The sequence below is a fragment of the Xenopus laevis genome, chromosome 9_10L, assembly GCF_017654675.1.
Source record: "Xenopus laevis strain J_2021 chromosome 9_10L, Xenopus_laevis_v10.1, whole genome shotgun sequence".
Lineage (NCBI taxonomy): Eukaryota > Metazoa > Chordata > Amphibia > Anura > Pipidae > Xenopus > Xenopus laevis.
The window spans coordinates 32,597,805-32,618,979 of record NC_054387.1 but is presented as its reverse complement, the minus strand read 5'-3'; the positions used below and the strand labels follow the sequence as shown (position 1 = coordinate 32,618,979).

Sequence of the window (21,175 nt, the reverse complement as noted above, 5' to 3'; positions counted from 1 at the left end):
AGCTATCTCTCTCGCTTAGCTATCTCTCTCGCTTAGCTATCTCTCTCGCTTAGCTATCTCTCTCGCTTAGCTATCCCTCTATCTTAGCTATCTCTCTTTTAGCTCTGTCTCTATCTTAGCTATCTCTCTATTTGTTACCTCTCCATCTAAGTTACCTCTCTATATTAGTTACCTCTCTATCTTAGCTATCTCTTTAAATAAGTTATATCTCTAATTAGCTCTTTCTATCTTAGCTATCTCTATTTTAGCTCTCACTCTTATCTATCCCTCTATCTTAGCTTTGTCTCTATCTTAGCTATCTCTCTATTTTAGTTACCTCTCCATCTGAGTTACCTCTCTATCTTAGTTGCCTCTCTATCTTAGCTATCTCTTTATATTAGTTATTTTTCTAATTAACTCTCTCTCTATATATCTTAGCTATCTCTCTATCTTAGTTACCTCTCTATCTGAGCTATCTCTCTATCTCTATCTTATCTCATCGTGAGACCACAATCGTACGAATTGACCATCAACTAAAAAGACCAATTTGCCAGGAAATCAAAGGGTAGCTGCCTGCTTGGCCCTGCAAACATAGATAGATTGCACTGGGACCGACAACGATTTTTTGACCTGGCCGATCAATTTCCTGACAGATGTCGGCGAAAAATCGTAAGATGTACGATCGTTCGAATCCCTCTAACCGCACGATAATTTCGAAGGATTGGTGTAATTCCCTAAAATCGGTCGTTCAGCAAGAAGAATCGTCGTATCTATGGGGAGCTTAAGCTACAAAATCTATCTCTCTAGTATACTAAATATAATGGAGGTCAAGTCTCAGCTCCTCAAATATATACAGTATCCCAAAGATGCTCATTTGTTAAAGCTAACATGTTGCTGCCAAGTGAAATAGAAAAACTATTTTGCAAACCACTTAATATTGCTGGTGTACTTGCTTACAGAGAAATATATTATAACTCCAAGACTCATCTGGTCAGCCCAGACAGGGTTAATATTACTAACAAGTTTGCTATTGAAATATTGTAACTGCTGGGCAGGTCAGGACAGCCTGTGTGTGTGACATATCACAATGGGGTTACAATTCTTGGTTCCATCCTGGCTGGCTCCACATACCCTCAGGCACGTCACCTTATCTTCCTCTGAGATTCCTTAGTCTACACTGGCCCACATGGTGCGACAGATAAACAATTAGAGTGTTAGTGCTAAATTATATAAACCTACCCAAGCACAGTCCTGTGTATAGATGAAAATAGAGATAGGGAATTGTAGTCATGTATATGCATAAAGGAAAAGCGATTCTCCTACTAGTGTCTGTGCTCTATCATCAAACTACCTGTATTTATGTATTATCAGCATCCGTCTGTATTTACTGCATCTATCTGTGTCTATATAGCTAATTACAACAACCAAAGTCACTTAATTCAAGCTCAGCAAAGCAAAGTATGATAAACTATTAGCCATGCATGAGGCAAAATAGTACAATAATTCATTTTGAAAAAATAGCTCTAATAAAGGGATTTTACCATAGACTTATCTGTGGTATAACGCAGACAGAAAATTCGAATCAGTTTTTGTTATTTGTCTTTTACTTCTCCTACCCAGGTGTAAGGATATTAATGGGAAGAAATAGGAAATTACATAAAATATAAACCACTGGGGAATAAACATACTATAATGTAAAACTCCCAAACTTGGCTGCCCTTTTATTAGACAGTGGGATCACCTGACTATAGCTGGGAAGGGTGGGAGCTACAACATGGAGCTGGTCACTGCTCCTGTATAAACTATAACAAACAAGGAAAGTTGTGCTCACCACTAATTTTTAAAACCATTAGGTGGGGGTGCACTTTGAAAGCAGGTCAAATGTATAATGAAGCAATAGAATTCTTAATGTATCAGGTGAAAATTGATCATAGGACTGGCCAGATATGGGATGACTTTGACGTAGTTGGCCAGCTTAAATATATTGCTATATATATATATATATATATATATATATATATATATATATATATATATATATATATATATATATGGAGCCAGAGTTATAGGGCCCACTCTGTAGTAGTACAGACAACTTATTTCAACAAGTGGTCAGTGGCTGACCCAGGAGATGATACTTAAATGCTTAATGTGACCCGGGCACCAAGGCTTGATAAAACACATCCTCAGGCCATTATTTCTGATTTTACTTAAGTACCTATTTACATATAAGCCTTAACTTGCCAAATATATGCTTTTAAATGTTACATCTCTTGTAGATATTGAAGAGTTGTTAAAGAGTTTTTCTCCAAAATGGTATTAAACCTCTATGTCATTATTCGAGTGTCTATATTTAGAAAAGATGATGTCACCTTGCTATGATGAACTCAGACGTAAAGTATTTTCTGTTTAAACAGAAGTCTGTGGGTTTTCATAGTGCTATTTGCACATGGACAGAGTAATCGCTAAATGATCTTGCACATAGGGTGGTGTGCCCTTAGATTCTCTTTTGTATCCACTTAGATTTAATCTGTGTATAAATGACTTTAAAGTAGGGCATTGAAAGTAATGTATTTGCTTGCCAATTATACAAGACTATATAGGACAACTTGCAGTATAGCAATTTTTAAGAGAAAATCACCATTAACAATAAAGTTACTGTGCATTTTATACTGTTAAATAACTTCCTCAGTGGTTAAGCTGCTTGAAATAAAGGTGGCCATAGATGCAAAGATCCGCTTGTTTGGCAACATCGCCAAACGAGCGGATCTTTCCGTGATATGCCATTAACGAGCACGGCTATATCGGAGGTAATCTGATTGTTTGGCCGGATGGCCGAAAGATCCGATTACGATGTGCAATGGGCTCCGGCGGGATCGGTCGGGTCAAAATCAAACCTGACCGATCGACCAAATGACCGATCTCTGCCGGACGAAAGATGTCGGCACACTCCACACACGAGTCGAAAATCGTACGAATCCTCGATTCATATGATTGTATCTGTGTGTAGCTTAAGGCTACACAATACTATCCATATTTAGACTCCTTATTTTTAATGATAATTCCATTGCAGTCCTTTGATTCCTATCAAAAAGAGGTTCAGTTATGAAATGCACAAGCAAGGCTAAAACATTATGTCTAGGCATACCTAGTTCAAATATCTGAAGGGGGAGGTTAAGAAATCCTGAGTGTAGTGTGTAAGGATTGCTCTGTCCTGGAGCACTGCAGACATCATCTGAGGCCGGGAGCAGCAGAAGAAAGGAAACATTGTGCCCAAGCTCTAAAACCTCGTGTGTATACAGCCGGAAGTGCTTGGCCTGCCAGGGGACACAGAAAGAAAAGGTTAGAACAAGGCATTTTCTTGAATACAATTATATAATCAAAATGGCCTTCAGTGCTGTTAACTGAAAATAATAAAAAGTTCCAATGTTGTAATGTAGACATAAGGTTGGCTCTTGGGGTTTTCAACCTGTGTAGTTGTACAAGGCTTCCTTTGGAAGGTAAGGTGCACCTCACTATCCCTACAGAAGGAGGATGTTATTAAACATAACCTTGGACAGCTACTGTAATATTTTACAAAGAAAACCATGCATAGGATGCGGTTTTCCCAGAAGGTTTTCCTTGTTTTCTTGACCCCTGTAAAACCCATGCAGCATTGTCACAGGGCAATGACACTGGCAGGTATTGACTCAAATCTCTTCCAATTTTGGTTGATGGAATTTCAGACCAGACATATAGCTGCTCTTACATATCACATGCCCCCCCCCCAAAAAAAGGTGATAGCTCAGTGGCCCCTGGTTGGTGCACCATCTATCCTTTCAATCTGGGACCCTCCAGCTAATGTTTAACCAGAACAGCTAATTAGTACGAGACCTGTTATCCAGAATGCTCAGGATCTGGGATTTCCAATTAAGCTTTCTTTCCATAATTTGAATCTCCATGCTTTGTCTGCTAAAAAATAAATCAAACATAAAACCCAATTGGATTGTTTTGACTCCAATTAGGATTAATATATCTTAATTTGGAACAAGTACAGGCTACCGTCTATGTGAGATGGCCTTCCCGTAATTTAGAGGTTTCTGGATAACAGGTTTCCAGATAACAGATCCCATACCTGTGGAATGCTATATTCTGCAACAAATTCAGACGCTATCTTTAAAATTGCTTTGCGATGAATGGAAACGAAAATTTTACCTAAATATGCAGAATATCAAGGAAAGCGGTGGAAAAACTTGCAACTGGTTGCGATTATGTGCAAGTATATAAAAATTACACAAAGGGGAATATTTATCATGTGGTGTAAAAAATGGGATAATACACCACATATCACCAGGCTTTGCCATGTAAAAAGCTTAAATTTTTTTACTCGTTTTTTCTTAGCGTGACTTCCTCTGAAGGATGTAAAATCCTGTGAGTGTGGATCTTTGCCTGACAACTGTCAGATTGATGTGTGTCTATATATATATATATATATATATATGTATATATATATATATATATATATATATATATATATATATATATATATATATATATATATATATGTATATATATATATATATATATATACATACATCAATTATTAATATTATATTGATATTAATATTATATTGATATTATTAGATATATCAGGGATCCCCAACCTTTTTTTTATCAGTGAGCAACATTAAAATATAAAAAAGTTGGGGAGCAACACAAACATGATACCCAATAAGGGATCACTGATATATATTATATACATCAATATATAAATATATATAAATATATATATATATATGACCAGCTCCATGTTGTAGCTCCCACCCCTCCCAGCTATAGTCAGGTGATCCCACTGGTGTCTAATAAAAGGGCAGCCAAGTATGGAGGTTTACTTTGAAAGCAGCAAGTAAGTTGCAGGTAAAACCTAGTCCCTTTGTAAAATGTATAATGACGCAATAGAATTCTTAATGAATCAGATAAAATTGAGCATAGGACTGGCCAGATATGGGATGACTTTGAAGTAGTTGGCCAGCTTAAATATATTGCAATATATGGACAAACAATCCCTGTTTTGTTTAAAGGGTAAGGCATTTTTTAGTAGCAGTATGCACAAAATGTCGCTGTCTTAAATATATTGATAATGGGTTGAGTGCAGAGGACTCTTGTGTTTGACTATATGTATTTTGTGGTCACAGCCTCATTGCACCCCCGCCTAATGGTTTTAAAAAATAGTGGTGAGCACAACTTTCCCTTGTTATATATATATATATATATATATATATATATATATATATATATATATATATATATATATATATATATATATATATATATATATATATGGAAATCAAAGAAAATGGGAACAAAAATAAATGTATAATATGACTTTTTCCCTTGTTTGTGATCCTCATAATAAATGTGCTATGGCTTGAAATGCTCCATTGGTTTTTCACATTCTGTTCAGGAACCCTGGACTTATATTTACTTCATGCCCAATTGTTGTTGTCACTTCTGGGGAATCCCTTTTCATCCCCTTTTATCACTCTGCAAAATCCCTCAACTTGCCAAATCATTTAGCAACCATACAGGAGAATATCTGACTTTTTTTCATCCCAGATTCCATTTTTTATACTGAATAGACATTTGGCATGGATAGGTTTGCCACCTTTTCCAGAAATAAATACCGGCCTTCCTACTGTATATATTTATCTTTTTTCTCTATTAATAACAATGGGATCAACCATAATTTTTACCTGCTAGGCCAGTAAAATTCCGGCCAGGCGGCAACCCTAGGCATGGAATGCTGTGTTAACATGTCACTTTCCTTAAAGCTTTTCTATTCTAACATAACAGCAGCGAGCAACAATTTACTTTGCTTAAGAATTCAGTCTGCATGAATCCCAAACAACTATACTGCTCAAGCATGCACAAACCATAATAAAAATCTCTCATTTTGATAAATACATATATTCACAGAGCTCCCATTTACACTAATGCCTTTTTACGTAGGTGCCTTATATTTTTATTAGGAGACGTTCCTGACACTTTTTAAACGTCCTTAGATTAATGGGCACCTTTGTGTATACAATGCAGTCCCATTTAACTCCTGGAGCACAGCTGGAGGCCTCCTTGTGGATTGCACACGGCTTTTCATAAAACTAGTTTTATGGCTGATGAGATGAGATGTGAATTCTGAGCAGTGGGACCCCAGCTGTGTTATGGGACTGCGTTTATCAGCGGTTTTCCATAACACCAGCAGACCACCCCTAACTCGGCTATTTATTTTCGGTGCGCACTTCATTTTGAAAATAATATGTTGTGTGTTTTTCAAATTAGGAGGTAGATAACAGCTGATAGTAAATGATTTCTAATGTATGGCATGCCATTTTGTGGTTACAGGAGTGGGCTTGCAGGTTGGATGCAAAGTTCTTGACTTGATTTTTCCAAGTGGTTTGTAATGTAAAAATACTGTACACCTAGGGAAAGATTTATTAAACGTTACCATTTTTTCCATGCAAATTTCAGTTTACAAAAATTTTTTTTTTTCCCTGAGAGTAAATATTTTTGCCCCTGAATTTGTCCCCTTCAGTTCTAAATATTTCTGATCCTTTTCTATGTAGCACTACACATGCTCAATGTGATTTTGCCCCATTGCACAATGGGGCAAAGCAGGTCTAATATCATATGACATCCCTTGTGAATACACTGATATACAGTAACTAATTACAAATTGGTTTGTATAAAGAATACAAAGGTAATTGTCACAAACTACAGATGGAGCTGGATTTATTGGTGCATTACAGATCAGGTTTTACAGACACAATCTGCTGCAGTCAGAAAATATTGAAGTTGGGGAATTCTGCAAAATAAAGACTAGGGATGCACTGAATCCATGATTCGGTTCAGGATTTGGCCTTTTCCAGCAGGATTCGGATCCTAATTTGCATATGCAAATTAGGGACAGAGAGGGAAATCACATGACTTTTTGTCACAAAACAAGGAAGTAAAAAAAGTTTTTCCCTTCCCACCCCTAATTTGCATATGCAAATTAGGATTCGGTATTCGGCCGAATCCAAAATAGTGGATTCGGTGCATCCCTAATAAAGACATGCTTTTAAGACCTAGCAACATATAACAAGCAAATTTTACAAATTTTTTTCACTTAACCTTATACAGTACATTCCAGTGAACTTAAAATTTCAGCTAAAAGATGACAGTTGGGCAGTCAACTTGGTAGGGTTGATTTGCTAAGTTACTGTATGTGTTAAAGTGCCAGTATTATAACACATACCAACCATGTACCAAGAGCCTTCTTAAAAGGGGGTGTTCTCCTTCAAACAACTAGTTGTTTTCAGATAGATCACCAGAAATAATAACTTTTTCCAATTACTTTCTATTTTCTTTGTTTAACCGTTTTTCTAATATTCAAGTATAAAGTGTAATGTTTCACCTTCCAAAGCAGCTCTGGGAGGGGGGGGTCGCCGACCCTGTAAACTGTTCTAAATTGATACATTTGGCAGATACATTTATTATCTTTGTCCCTGCTGAGCAGAATCCCTGGGTTTCATTACAGGCAGCTGTTAGAATTGATACAATATTTGCTAATATTCAAGAGATGCGATGAGATGAGAAATGTATCAACTAAATGTTGCAAAATGGTCTGCACCAGAATTAATGAGCTGCCAGACTTAAAAATCAGAGAGACAAACATTCAAATTTAAACTTAGATTTTGGAAAAACAGTAAAAAATAAACAATGGAAGGTAATTGAAAAAAAGTCTTTATTTCTGGGGAATAATCTAAAAACAACTAAACTGAAAAAAGTGTTTGGAACCCCTTTTAAACAGAAGGTATTCACACACCTCATGCTACACACATAGCATTGCCTTCAAACCAAAAGAGAGTTGGCTTAAACCCTCACTTAAGAAATTATAAGGGATGACTCCTTAATGTCCCTGTGGCCAACTATGAATCCAGAACCTATGGCTCAATTGTTCAGAGTCATGAATCCAAAATTACAGTCAGCCTGTTCTTGTTAATCTCCTTAACAACAGCGAATAACCATATTGTTTAGGGAGGGAAGGGCTAAGAGTAACCAAAAAAATCCTTCTAAATAAATCCAAACAGACCTAAATCATTTTTTTCAACTCTACCCACAGTTGAGTGAACAAAGAGTAGGTGTAGGCAACATCTTGCTGTACCTGGTGTAGAGGTAGATTGATCTGTTTCAGCAGGGCTTTGACTGCTATCTTAAGATCATAGAGGAACAGTTGCGTGTGATCATCTAGAGAGAGGTCCATGCTGTCCATAGACTCTGACAAAGAGAGATTTTGAATCCATTCCCACTCATCTCTGTAAAATAAGAAAACCATGTAATATTTGAAAATAGATTTACTGATTAGACTATACATGGTGGCAAAAAAACAAAAACTGTCAGGGGGCTTATTTTTACTATAATTTATAGTAAAATCAGGGTTTTACTGACTTGGATGAAAGTAATTGGCAATACATTAAACTTGAAGGACCCTTGTCTTTATTATAACATCATTAAACCATTAGGATATTGTACCCCCTTACTGTGTTTGTACGCAACCAGTTATATTCATTTACTATTTCTAAATCCAGGTAGCTCATGCCATTGCAAGAATTCCTGGATTTAGAAAAAGTGACTTAAAATAAGTTGTTTACAAAAACACAATGTGGATAGGAATATATAACATTGTTTATTAGAAGTCACAGGAACTAGGCGTGCAGGCTCCCAAGGGAAGAATTAGAGATGTTTAATTCACACTAGTGCATCAACTCCATGGATCACCAATGGGATAATATAATGGAAGTAACCAAGGTTTTCAACAGGTGTAGCAACCATTTACTGTTTACCTGCTTGAAATTAAATATTTGCTTGGTTGCTATGGGTCAGATCAGGTGCAACTTGTGTGACTTTTACTATGTTACCCTATTACATGTTAAGCACCTTCTCTTAAATTTACCAATCGTATCAAACACTTAAAGCTTATTTGTAACATAGGCATAAGTTGTAAATTACACCACCATAGCAACTAACCAGCAATTATTATGATCAGTCTAGTGCAATTTAGAAATTTAAGCAAACATTTGACTAGTTGATAGTGCTAATTGCACCAGTGCATTTTGTATTATTATTTGGATCTCAGATCTCTCATTTACATCACTATTGTGTCTAGTGGAGATACGTTTTAGCAACTGGACTTTTTGAGTATTTTTGAAGCTGCTTGGTGAGTCTCAGACCCAAGTCCAAATGATATGATATCTCCACTAGATAATGAATATTATGACCTGGATGAATGAAAAATTTCATATACCTCATCACTACTGCTTCTTTAAGGACAAGGAAAGGCAGACTCCTTGGGTGCCAATTTGTTGGGCATCATCCAGTAAAACCAATTGCTAAGTTGTTTTTCCCCGGGCTGGCGTAACTTTTAGGAAGCAAACTGCACCGTCCTGGGGGAAAAAACTAATAGAGCCATTCTGCCATTTTATTTATCTTTCCAATGTGTCTCCAATGCACAGTTGAGTAAAATCAGTAACTTTTACGGTAATGTACATGCACAAACTAAAGACAAGGGTGCAGTAGCATGTGCCATTTATTAATAGAAGGATCACCAGAGCTGGGAAAATTTTTGGATCTGAAATCAAATACCTTATTCATACACCAAATCATGTTAGTACCCCCAGTGAATTTGTCCTTTATATACAAGATTACTATAGGAGATATTTCAGTTATCAGTCATTTTAGCCAAGGCATCATTGAGATACACATAAATGTTGAACTGAACTGTGGCTGAATGAATGGGTTAACTCTTGTATATTTAATTTAGCAAAGCTTTCTAAGGTTATAATTATTCCAGGCTGCAGAACATTCCAAAGATTCCACTAATATATATTTTTCCGTAATTATTATGGAAATATTTCACCCACGTCTGCTGAATAAGCCTTGATAGGTATGTACTCGACTGCGTTGAGGAAAACAAAAATCTATCAACATTTATTAGGCCCACTTTGCCATAAAACACCTGAAAACTTTAATAAAATCAAGTGAAATATTCAAATTATAAAGACTGAAAGTACAACATGTATCTTGCTAACCGTTTACTTGGAATCTTAAGTTTTCACATTTTGAGCCAAAAAATGGACACTCTGCCATGAAATACAGTATATAAACATTCCAAATATCAAACAAGAAGGTTATTAAAGGTAGATACATCTTGAAGAATTTTGTTTTTCTCCATAAATAACCTAACTTGTTCGTTATTTTTGGAAAACAGTTCCAAATTACTTTTGTTTAACAAGAAAAATATTGCGTTAATTTTAAAGGGTTTTTTTTTTTTTTACATTTTCTTCAAGAAAATATCTCCAGGGTAATGTTTAATGTGTTTTGTGGGATCTAACCACACGGTGATAATTATATGTGGCTTGAAAGGAAATAGAAAATTACTGTCGGCACTTGATTTAGACTGTAGCCCAATTTACAGCTGCTAATATGAAACAGCTTCCTGATTACTTTCAGACAAATTAAAGAAAACAGTCATTATCACTTTTTTCTTGAATTGTTAGGATGCAATCTGCATAGCAGATATGCAGGTACTAAGTACAGGTATGGGACCTGTTATCCAGAATGCTCAGGACCTGGGGTTTGCTGGATAAGGGATATTTCCGTGATTTGGAACTTCATATTTTGTCTGCTAAAAATAATTTAAATATTAAATGAACCCAATAGGATGGTTTTCAAACCAATTAGGATTAATTATATCTTAGTTGGAATCAAGTACATGGTACTGTTTTGTCATTACAAAGAAAAAGAAAATAGGTTTTAAAAATTTTAATTATTTAACTAAAATTAAGTTAATGGGAGATGGCCTTGCTGTAAATTGTAGCTTTTTGGATTACAGGTTTTCATATAACCGATCCTATAGCTTTACACTTTTTACATTACAATTTTTTGCACAGTTACTTCCAACACCATTGGGTCCCAGCATGGGAAAGAATTATATAGGAAACCACCAACTGACGGAAACATTGATAGAAATGTTGTAAAGCACTACAACCAAACTAGAGGTACAGCAATACCGGTATGAGATCCATTATCTGGAAACCAGTTATCCAGAAAGTTCCGAATTACAGAAGACCATCTCCCATAGACTCCATTTGAATCAAATAATTTAAATTTTTAAAAAGGATTTCCTTTTTCTCTGTATTAATAAAACAGTACCTTGTACTTGATCCCAACTAAGATATTATTAATCCTTATTGGAGGTGAAACCAGCCTATTGAGTTTATTTAACATTTAAGTTGTTTTTTATTAGACTTAAGGTAGCAGATCCCATACCTGTGCAAACTACTGACCCAGTAGATAGTAGAGGCAGCCCAGAAGTATAAAGTTAGGGAATAGTTTTAATATCTTTAAAGGGGTTGTTCACCCTTGGGTTAACTTTAAGTAGGATGTAGAGAGTGACATTCGGAGACATTTTGCAATTGGCTTTCATTTTTTTTATAAGGGGTTTAATTTATTTAGATGCAAACTGGGACTTGACAATAAAGTGAAGAGACTGAAACGTTGACAAATACATTTGAATTTTTTCACTTTTTTAAGTCCCAGTGTGCATCTATACACTATATATATATATAAAAAAAAATTCTTCCTGATGTCACATACCTGGAGACGTTGCTGTTGTCTCGGATTTTGACATGGCACAATATGTTGGGTAGCCTCTGAGAGACAAGCACTTTTATTTGATCAACAGAGCTGCACAGTTTCAAGTAGCCCAGGTACAGGCCAGGATGTAACCTCTGCTGGCTCCGCTTCTGATAGGTCAATATCTCCTGCAGAGCAAGGTTATATGGTTGTTTATTTAAATAATACATGCATATTAAAGAATGTAGATGGATTTGTCTATGTAACAGGTATTGAATTTATACACAACTGCAGGTGAGCTATGAGAGACAAAGCAATTAGATTAAAAGGTAGAAATGTCATGAAAAATATCTAATAAAATAATCATGAATGCTCTATTCTGCATGAAGTTCTCAGTTTTTATTGGACTCAAAAACTCTATTAGACTATAATCAGCAAAAAAAAAATATATATATATTTAAACTATTAATTAATATTAATGACTAATATATATGTATATACACAGAGGGATGGATTAGAGGGATTATTATTATTACTACAATTATACAACGGATAACACTGAGCAAAACGTTTTACATTTGCGATAACATGTATTTTAATTCAGCATTTCAGTCCAATTACTTAACCTTTGCCATGAATCAGATTATTGTTTGACCTTTCCATCCTAACCCCGCCTCCCTTTCTATAATATATTTACTGCATACAGCTATCACTTTTCTACATCTGGAGAGCATTGGGTTCTCTTAGGCTCTTTGTATGCCATAACACAGCAGATATGTATCTGTAGTGGGGACTGGAAAGCCTGGTTCAGTTCATACATCAGGTCCTTGACACTTTGGGCATGTCAATGTAGACTATTTCTATGGGGCAACTATGGCACCGTGCCTGACAATTTCTGTCTATAAGGCTGTGTAAAACTAGAAGCTATGCAAAAATGCCACAATAAAGGAGCCCTTGTTTTGCTTCGGGTGCTGGGATATCCTTACTCTGGGATCAGCACCACCAGAATGGTCACCATGGAGACATATCAAGGTAAAGCATTCTAACATTTGCTGCCATGCTGTGGATCGTCTTGGGTTTCCGAAAGTGCAGTCTGCTGGCTGTGTACATAGCCAATCAAAGCTGAACCTTGTCAATCATCATTGGTGGATGGCTGAAAATGGAGTACCGTGTTCAAACACAACAGCCTCATATACTGGTGTTTATTAAGTGCGAAGTAATTGGCATTACATCAACTTTTGAAAATCTCCCAAAAGCAAGACATTAAATTGAGCTTTTGTGTGGCTTGTCATTGAAAAGGCACTAGAAAGACATTTGTGTAATGTCAGCGGATGTCATGTCTAGTCTTACAATTCAATACGTTTCTCTAAGTTCTTGGCATGTGGAACTAGTTTTCCACTGGCGGGGGCTTGGAGAAATAGCTTTGCACAAAATCATTACACTACCTGAATGGTTATGAGCAAGATGTCCAGAGCTGTCGGTTCTTCAGGAGTTGAAAGGGATTTCCTCTGGCTTTGCAGCTTGGAAATTTGCATCCATTTACCATTGAAAAAAGAATACAATGTCTCCACTTCTCTGATTGAGACTATTAAGACGTTGCCGTGTCTGTCCTTAATGGGTTCATAATACACTCGGCCTAAATTGTGGGTGCCAAGCAAGTTCTGGAAAATAAAACACACCGGTCTTAAAGTCGAAATGCGTTTGTGAAAAGAGGCCATGTATCTATTATAGTTTTAATGGATTCTTAATATGGAAAATTCTCATTCTTCAAAAGTAAACAAAATTCAACACATTCATTTTCAAACCTCATTAGTATGTGCTAATTCCCTTGTGTCGGTTTTCATAAGGCTGGTGGCAAGAGGAAGGAGAAAAGGTAGAAGCAATGTCCCAATTGACATAATAGCCACCCCAGTGCAGATAGCAAACTGGCCCTTGCATGAAGCAGGGTTTGGAAAGATGAGCAAGGGTTGAGACCTAAATTCGACAGCCAATAAAATTAGTGGCCACAGGTAGGAAAGTGCATTCTGAGGTGTGACAGCAGATAATGGAGGGGCATAGAATGCATGGAGAACATCATGAGGGCAGAGAGAGGATGATTATATACGGGGCAGGTGCAAGACAAACTGTATCCATACTGGAATGCTAACTGGCTGGTACATGTATAACACAAATATTCCATGTTCACCATACATGCTGGTTGCCCCTTTAGAGGCAGTGTGGAAATGCTGAATCTAGAAGTACTTAATAATCAATTTATTAACAATATATTCAAATTAATCTATGCCACCAGATTTGGCATTTCAGCACTACATTCATAGGCAGCAAGAGATCAGTTGGCATGCCTTCTTCAATGCTCCTTTGTTTTTCCGTTAAGCTCCCTTGATAGTGGTTTGTTGCAGTCTAAAGTATGGGCAAGTTTGCCAACTAAATAGATCCTCAAAGAGATAACGCTCACTTTGATCATACATTGTTTATAAAACAGAGGAGACTCCTTTCTTTCTGACATCTGCCAATGCCTTGTCCATCCACCAAGAAGGGGTATAAGCAGATTTAATTTTTCCATTAAAAAGACAAGAGTATTTATACTGCCTCCAAAATTTCATATATATCTATATTTTTGGACAGTATATTAAGTGGGCCTCAATCTAACAAACCTCTCTTGTAATTTGTAATCCTTGCTAGGCAGATCTGAATGAAATTGTTAGCCTAGCCCAACACACACCACAGTTAAAATGCTGTCATAGCCTTTCATTGTGCCATTTCAGAAAGACATGCGTCTTTTGGGACTGTCACAATTAAAAAAAAAAGTTATCACAGCATTTTAAATCTGGTTTGTGCTGGGCACCATTCTTTCTACAATTAACATTAAAGAATGGAGAATGAAAAATTTAACTTTTTTTTTTAAAATTTAACAGGAAAGGTTTGTACTGTAATTGGATTTAGAGCCCATTAATTTCCTTATTGTGTTTTCATAGTAAATTAGGGTCTTGTTCACACCAAGCTGGCCAATAGCCCTGTTTTTAAATTTTCTATTTTTTCTATTTTCTAAACAAATTCTCATAAAGTAGTGCAAAACACAATATACACACACACTATATAAGTAGAAGACAAGTGGCATAGTCAGCATCCCCAAAGGCCTCAGAATTTCAACACCCAACTTATTTCTATTCTCACCATGCTGATTCTGAATTTAATTTTAGGAATAATACATTCCCATCTGTGCAATAGTATTAGAATACACTAAGAAATTTCACAACTATATTAAGGCACCATGTTGAGTTAAGCAGATCCGGGAACTCTAATTATCGCTTATGTATTATAAGGGAAACATATTATAAGGGAAACTATATCCCCTCCAAGGGACTTAATGAGAGGAAACGACTTGATAAATATAAGTGATGACATCACTGTACAAAAAGTATGGATTGCACTTAGCATCAAATCAGCAGGTATTCGTTACTTGTTGCTGTGAGTAATTGGAAGCACCCTATGCAACTAGTATTATATTACCATAATATGTGGATGTGTTATATTGACTTTCAAGCAAGGGCTCTAACCTGGAGCTGGGCTGCTGCTGCCAACATCTTCTGTCTGGCCTGGAGAGCAGTAGAAGAGGACATTGAGATGGACATGCTCTGTCGCAGCCACCTGATATCATCCCACATACATGACAGCTGGAAGAGAGACCACATCAAAGCCACAATGGTTTATAAAAGGTTATAAATTAGCTACAGGTAAAAGGAAAACTATTTGGCACTTGTGTATTCTATAAATTAATATTGTACTTGGAAAATATCCCTACTTGCAGCTGAGACCCCCCTTCCCAGAAAAAAAACCCAGCAATCATAAGGAGGCCAAGAAGTTAAGGTCAGTGCTCTTAGGAATTAATTAAATAATCAGAATTTACAAAAAATTGTTGAGGAGGCCCTTAAAAACTTTGTATATTAGGACTGGACAGGCTCCCGTGGCCATGAACCACCTATAGGAAACAAGAATGACTGCTATGGTAACCTCTGGACATTCTTTTGGTGTTTCATAAAGACATTGGGCACTCATACAGCAGACTATGGTGTTGGGTATACAGCCCCATTTTCAAAAAAATTTTGGGACATCATGTAAAATATAAATAAAAAGGTAATGGGATGACTTTCAAATAATTTAAATCATAATTGTGCAAAGACAAGATAAACAGATGGGATACCCCACTATGTGAAACACTTCTTGGGCAAATATTGCAACAATTAATCATATTCTTCAGTGTACAATTGCAAATCATTTGGGGATTCCATCATCTACTGTACATAGTGTCATTAAAGGATTCAGAGAATCCTGAAAATTAGCTCTACAGAAGTAACAAGGCTAAAGTGACCTGCTTGCAGTCCCATTTTGCTCATTTTGAAAGGAGGAAAAATATGACAAAGGAGAACCCAAACTGTTGAGCAGCTGAAATCCTATATCAGGCAAGAGTGGGGCAACGTTAATTTATTAATCTCCAGCAATTGGTCTCTTTCATTCCCAAATGGTTAAAAGAAGAGGTGATGCAACATAGTGGGAAACATAATGGGTTACTGGCTTCAAATTTACAATAAATTTTTTTTTACAATAAAATATCTCTGTTTCAACATTTGATATGTTCTCTTTGTACTACAGGTATGGTTTCCGTTATCTGTAAACTCCAGAAAGATCCAAATTATGGAGAGATTGTCTCCCATACACTTTTATGCAAATCCAAATTTTTAAAAATGATTTTCTCTGTAATAATAAAACAGTACCTTGTACTTGGTCCAAACTAAGATGTTATTAATCCTTACTGGAGGCAAAACCAGACTATTGGGTTTACTTAATGCTTACATGATGTTCAAGCAGATGTAAGATATGAAGATCTAAATTAGGGAAAGATCCGTTATCCAGATAACATCAGGTCCCTAACATTATGGATAAAAAGGTCCCATTACTGTATTTGCAATTACAGTAGAACCCCCCTATTTTATGTTTTTCAGGGGACCAGAAAATAATGGTGTAAAATCCAGGAAAAATTTAAAACCAGGGAAATGTATGGATAATATATAGGTATATATTTATATATATATATATATATATATATATATATATATATATATATATATATATATATATATATATATATAGTTTGGATTATTCGCAAATCATCCAATTCCCATTCGATTTACATTTTACATAGTTTCTAAAATTTTAGGAAAACAGGCTTGTACATCCCAAAAAAAGCATTCTTCCAAAGGTACTATTGGGAATAACAGGCATTTCTATTATCAGTGGTTATACAGCAAACAATCAAGACAGAGGCATAGACAATATCTGTTACCTTTGTAAACCAGAGGAAATCTTGCATAATAGAGCTGGTGCAGGAATCATCAATTTCTACAATGGGGATATGGTCTTCATTGGTTACCAACATGTTGTCTTTGTAATGAAATATCACTGCTAAGTAGAGGCCCCTAAAAGCAAAACAAATAAGGATTGTTACACACAAAAATATTTATTACTAATAAAACAGGGGACCTTTAGTTTACTAACCTCTAGTGATGATTGACATATCTTTACCCTGCACATAAACAACTATAATTCATTATTTCTGCACTTCCTTGTGTGAGACGACACACAGACAGAAAGTAAACAGAAATAAATCCTTATTAGGTGTAGAGGTTATCTAAAGAAAACATATCCCAAATCTGTGCTACCCATTATAACATGGGCAAAGATACCAAAATTCTGCTTGTGAAACCAAATGGGAAAAATTAGAGGGTCACGGAGACAAAAGCAACAGGACTATTATAATGTTTTTGGAACCACTACCCAGACGACCTAATATATTGATAGGAAGCATCCCAGTTTTCTATTGGTCCATTTAAATAGTACCAAAGAAAGCTGGAAGAGCTAGCATATTGACAGATATATATATGGTGGATATTGTATAATTTCCTTTGTTGAAGCAGGTTTCATAAGCAGGACTAGAACCTCATCGTTAACTGACAGCCCTGTTGTCTGCCTTAGCTGGCAAAAGCAATATGGCATTCCCCGTCCAATGTTCAAACTCAATCATGTAGTGAAGGGACTTTTTGTAAAATGGCATAATCAACTCCCTCATACTTTACATACCGTCTGAAGGGAAATACCTTACTGAATTTCCTTTCCGTAAGGTGTGGTGGTCTTACCACACTTTCAGTAAAATAAAGACAGTCCACCAAAACAGAAAAAGAAATGTCTCAATCCTGAAAGTGTCGTTTTTATTTGAGGATAGAAATACTAAGTGCATATGTTAACTGTGCACTGTCTCATTTTCCAGACATGACCCACCTTTTTAATGTCTTGACAAACTTGTTCGAAGAGTGGAAAAGATGCTTCAAACTTCTAGATACCGACTGTTTCCGACTTGAATTTTGTAATTTTGCTTCTTCTAAAAATACGAGAGAGGCTGGGTTACTTTTCTTCACTTGCAATTCGGGCTTTGATATATTTGCTTAATAAAATGACAAAGTAAATTGAGAAGAAATAATAACCAGTGATGGTACCTGGGGTGGGGAATCAATGGCTAGGCGGTGAAAGAAACCTCTACACAAACTATGAGGCTGATTATCAAATACTATTATCCAGAGTAAAACATGAGGCAATAGCATATAATCAAACCTACACAGCTCCTTTTAACAAGCAGTGACCTTTCAACCCAGAAATCCCACAGAAGGTTAAAACCAAGATTAAAAGACAAGCTAAACTTATCGTTAATTGTGTCTCCATTCTTTCATAGTGCCTTTGTGCCCTTTATTCAATACTTTGTTTCTCTACAAGACTTCTGTTTGCTATAATTACAGGAGTAACAATTCATCATATGACAATGGCTAAATAATCACTAAGGGCTACAAAATCTCCGGATTTGGAAAAGGGGATGTTTATGTACAACCTTTATTGTAAATCAGGTTTCTTTAACTTGATGTTATGTTCTCTTGCCTGTGCTTATACCAAAAGAGGGGTGGGCAGTCTTTCCTTGCTGTTTTTTAAAACACAGCATCTGCATTCTCCAGACTGTCTGTAGGACTACAGCTTTCAGTGCCAAGGTGTTAGGATCAAGGTAAATAAACAGACTTTATGGATGAAGACCAGGATTCAGCATCAGAGACTCTCTTTAATTTAGAATAATGTAGGAGAAAGTCAATCCACAATGAAGAAAAGGAGAAAGATGGTACTTGGCAGTATATGCAGAAGTTTGGTGTGGTTGGCAAGCTTAATATACAAAATACAGCTCAAATTATAGGACCAAAAACATAAGCAGAATCATCCAAAATGATTAAATGTTCAACATTTGTTCAATAGCAGGATTATGAATACATTAGTGTTGTGCATGGGAAGTAGCAATAGCAGACACCTACATGGCTATATATTAAAAGATGGGTAATAGTGAAAATTCTCCAAACAGGGGGTCCATTTGTGATAGGCATTGCAAACTACAGGTGATTTTTTGCTGCATTTTTTTTGTTGCCTTCCCAGTGCATGGGAGCCTAGCATTGGTGGGGGCAATTTAGAAAAAAAATTATATATATATATATATATATATATATTTATTTTTTTTGCAGGCTCTATTAGCCCGCACCTGTAGGTGCCCTTGAAATCAGAACCTTAATTAAAGTCTATTTACCTGTACCTGCTGCAGAGGAAGCCAAACAAAAAGCCCCCATTGAAAAAGATGCAAAATATTATTACTGATCTGACAAGTCAACTTAATGTCTCCCTCAACTGGGTTGCCAGCCAGTTGAGGGTTTACAACAAGTAAATAAGGCCTGTTGTATGCACAATCACATTCCGGATCATTCCTGGCCACTCCTTAATCATGCCAAAACCCTGTCCATGATCCACCAAAACCCTGCCCACTACCTACAAGCCCCAACCCCGTTGACTTGTGAATCATACTTTTCTATTTCAGGGACGCCTGACTGCAGTTCTCGTCTGTACGGATGGTGGCCCTGGCAGTCATTAAAGGAATGTGTCATAAAAATAATAAAAACTGCTGGGCTCTTCTCAAATATGCCTTCAAAATAGAATCATAGCAACCAGTAATATTTAAGCAACCACAAAATCACATTAAGGGTGAACAGCAGCAAAAATAAAATCATCAAAGATTATCCGTAGAACACTATGGCCATGGTGCTTGCAATAGTTTATTGTTATTGCTTACTCTGCTTTCTTTCCTAGGACAATGCATATAACAATACTGCAGAGAGCAATTAGCCTTGCAGAGTCCATGCCCTGGCAGAGAACATTATTTCTTTTAAAAACATTCCACTGGGAAAGGACCTCTAACCTATGATTTCCCAACAGTACAGTCACAGAACACAAACCACTTGCTTATCTGCTTAGTGAATAAAAAAGGTTCATGTAGACCAGTGATCCCCAACCAGTGGCATGTTGCTCACCAGCTCATTTAATGTTGCTCCCAGTGGCTTCAAAGCAGCTGCTTATTTTGGAATTTTTGGCTTGAAGGCAAGTTTTGGTTGAATAAAAACCAGGTGTAATGCCAACCAGAGCCTCCTGTAGGCTGCCAGTCCACATATGGGCTACCAATAGTCAAGCACAGTCCATATTTGGCACCCCAGGTACATTTTCCATGATTATGTTGCTCAACTTCTTTTACATTGTTGCTCACGGGTAAAAAAAAGGTTGGGGATCCCTGAAGTATACCATTCATGGCAATGTACAAAATTTTTTTTTTGTATATTAAGTCAGTGGAATTTAAGTATTGGTTTTGTGCACTCTTTGGTCAGACAGGCAGACATTAGAAATAGATAGATTATAAAACCTTTTCAAAGAAAAAAGAAGTTGAAAACCAAATGCAACCAAAATTTTTTTAGCTGAAAAAATTCTTTAAATCACTAAAGGGCAGTTCCAGATTTTTTTTTTTTTTTTTTATTACCAGTGGGGGGAAAAATTCCGCAGATATTATTTTTCTAGATAAACATCTAGATTATTCTTGACTTAAAATGTTTAGCTGATACCAATTCCATTACATTTTTCAGCAGCTTAATACCTGTTCAAGATTTTTTTACCTTAGTGACCTGAGTTTGACAAAGACTTTGGAATAAGCTTTTCTCCTTAGCAATGTTTTTTTGTTGCCTGACATAGTTTTGTATCAAAATGAGCTTTTTCACTAGTGACAAATTTCACAAAACCTAGTGTTTCGCAATGCGTTTTATACATCTAAAAATATATATTTTTTAAACAGAAAGAAATGCACAAAACACACTAGTGGAATTATGTATTGCCGTGCATTTTGTTTCCATGCATTTTTTTCGGCTATGTTTTTGGTCAGGAAAAACGCCCATAAAGTTCAATGTATTTGGTAATTTTTGGTGAAATTTCATAGTTTTGCTAATTTTTCCGTGGTTTTGGGAAGTTTTCAGTGATGCAATGGGGCAGTTTCACTTAACATTACCAACAATAAAACACTATGGTTTATCTGCTATCAACATGTACACATACAAAAAAAGGGCATATAAATCCTCCACTAAGTGTTTAGAATCAA

At 36.1% G+C, this 21,175-nt stretch overlaps 1 protein-coding gene across 2 annotated transcripts in view; it reads right to left on the bottom strand.

The window, feature by feature from the left end:
* LOC108701012 (ankyrin repeat and fibronectin type-III domain-containing protein 1) overlaps positions 1 to 21,175 on the bottom strand; it is a 412,491-nt gene that overhangs the window by 56,574 nt on the left and 334,742 nt on the right. For both annotated transcript variants that reach the window (XM_018235128.2, XM_041576478.1), the window contains exons 12-18: positions 17,962 to 18,061; positions 16,970 to 17,102; positions 15,186 to 15,302; positions 13,074 to 13,289; positions 11,650 to 11,816; positions 8,159 to 8,309; positions 3,128 to 3,296 (exon numbers count right to left, since the gene is read on the bottom strand). In XM_018235128.2, coding sequence (XP_018090617.1) covers positions 3,128 to 3,296; positions 8,159 to 8,309; positions 11,650 to 11,816; positions 13,074 to 13,289; positions 15,186 to 15,302; positions 16,970 to 17,102; positions 17,962 to 18,061 — 1,053 coding nt within the window. The remainder of the gene's footprint in view (positions 1 to 3,127; positions 3,297 to 8,158; positions 8,310 to 11,649; positions 11,817 to 13,073; positions 13,290 to 15,185; positions 15,303 to 16,969; positions 17,103 to 17,961; positions 18,062 to 21,175) is intronic.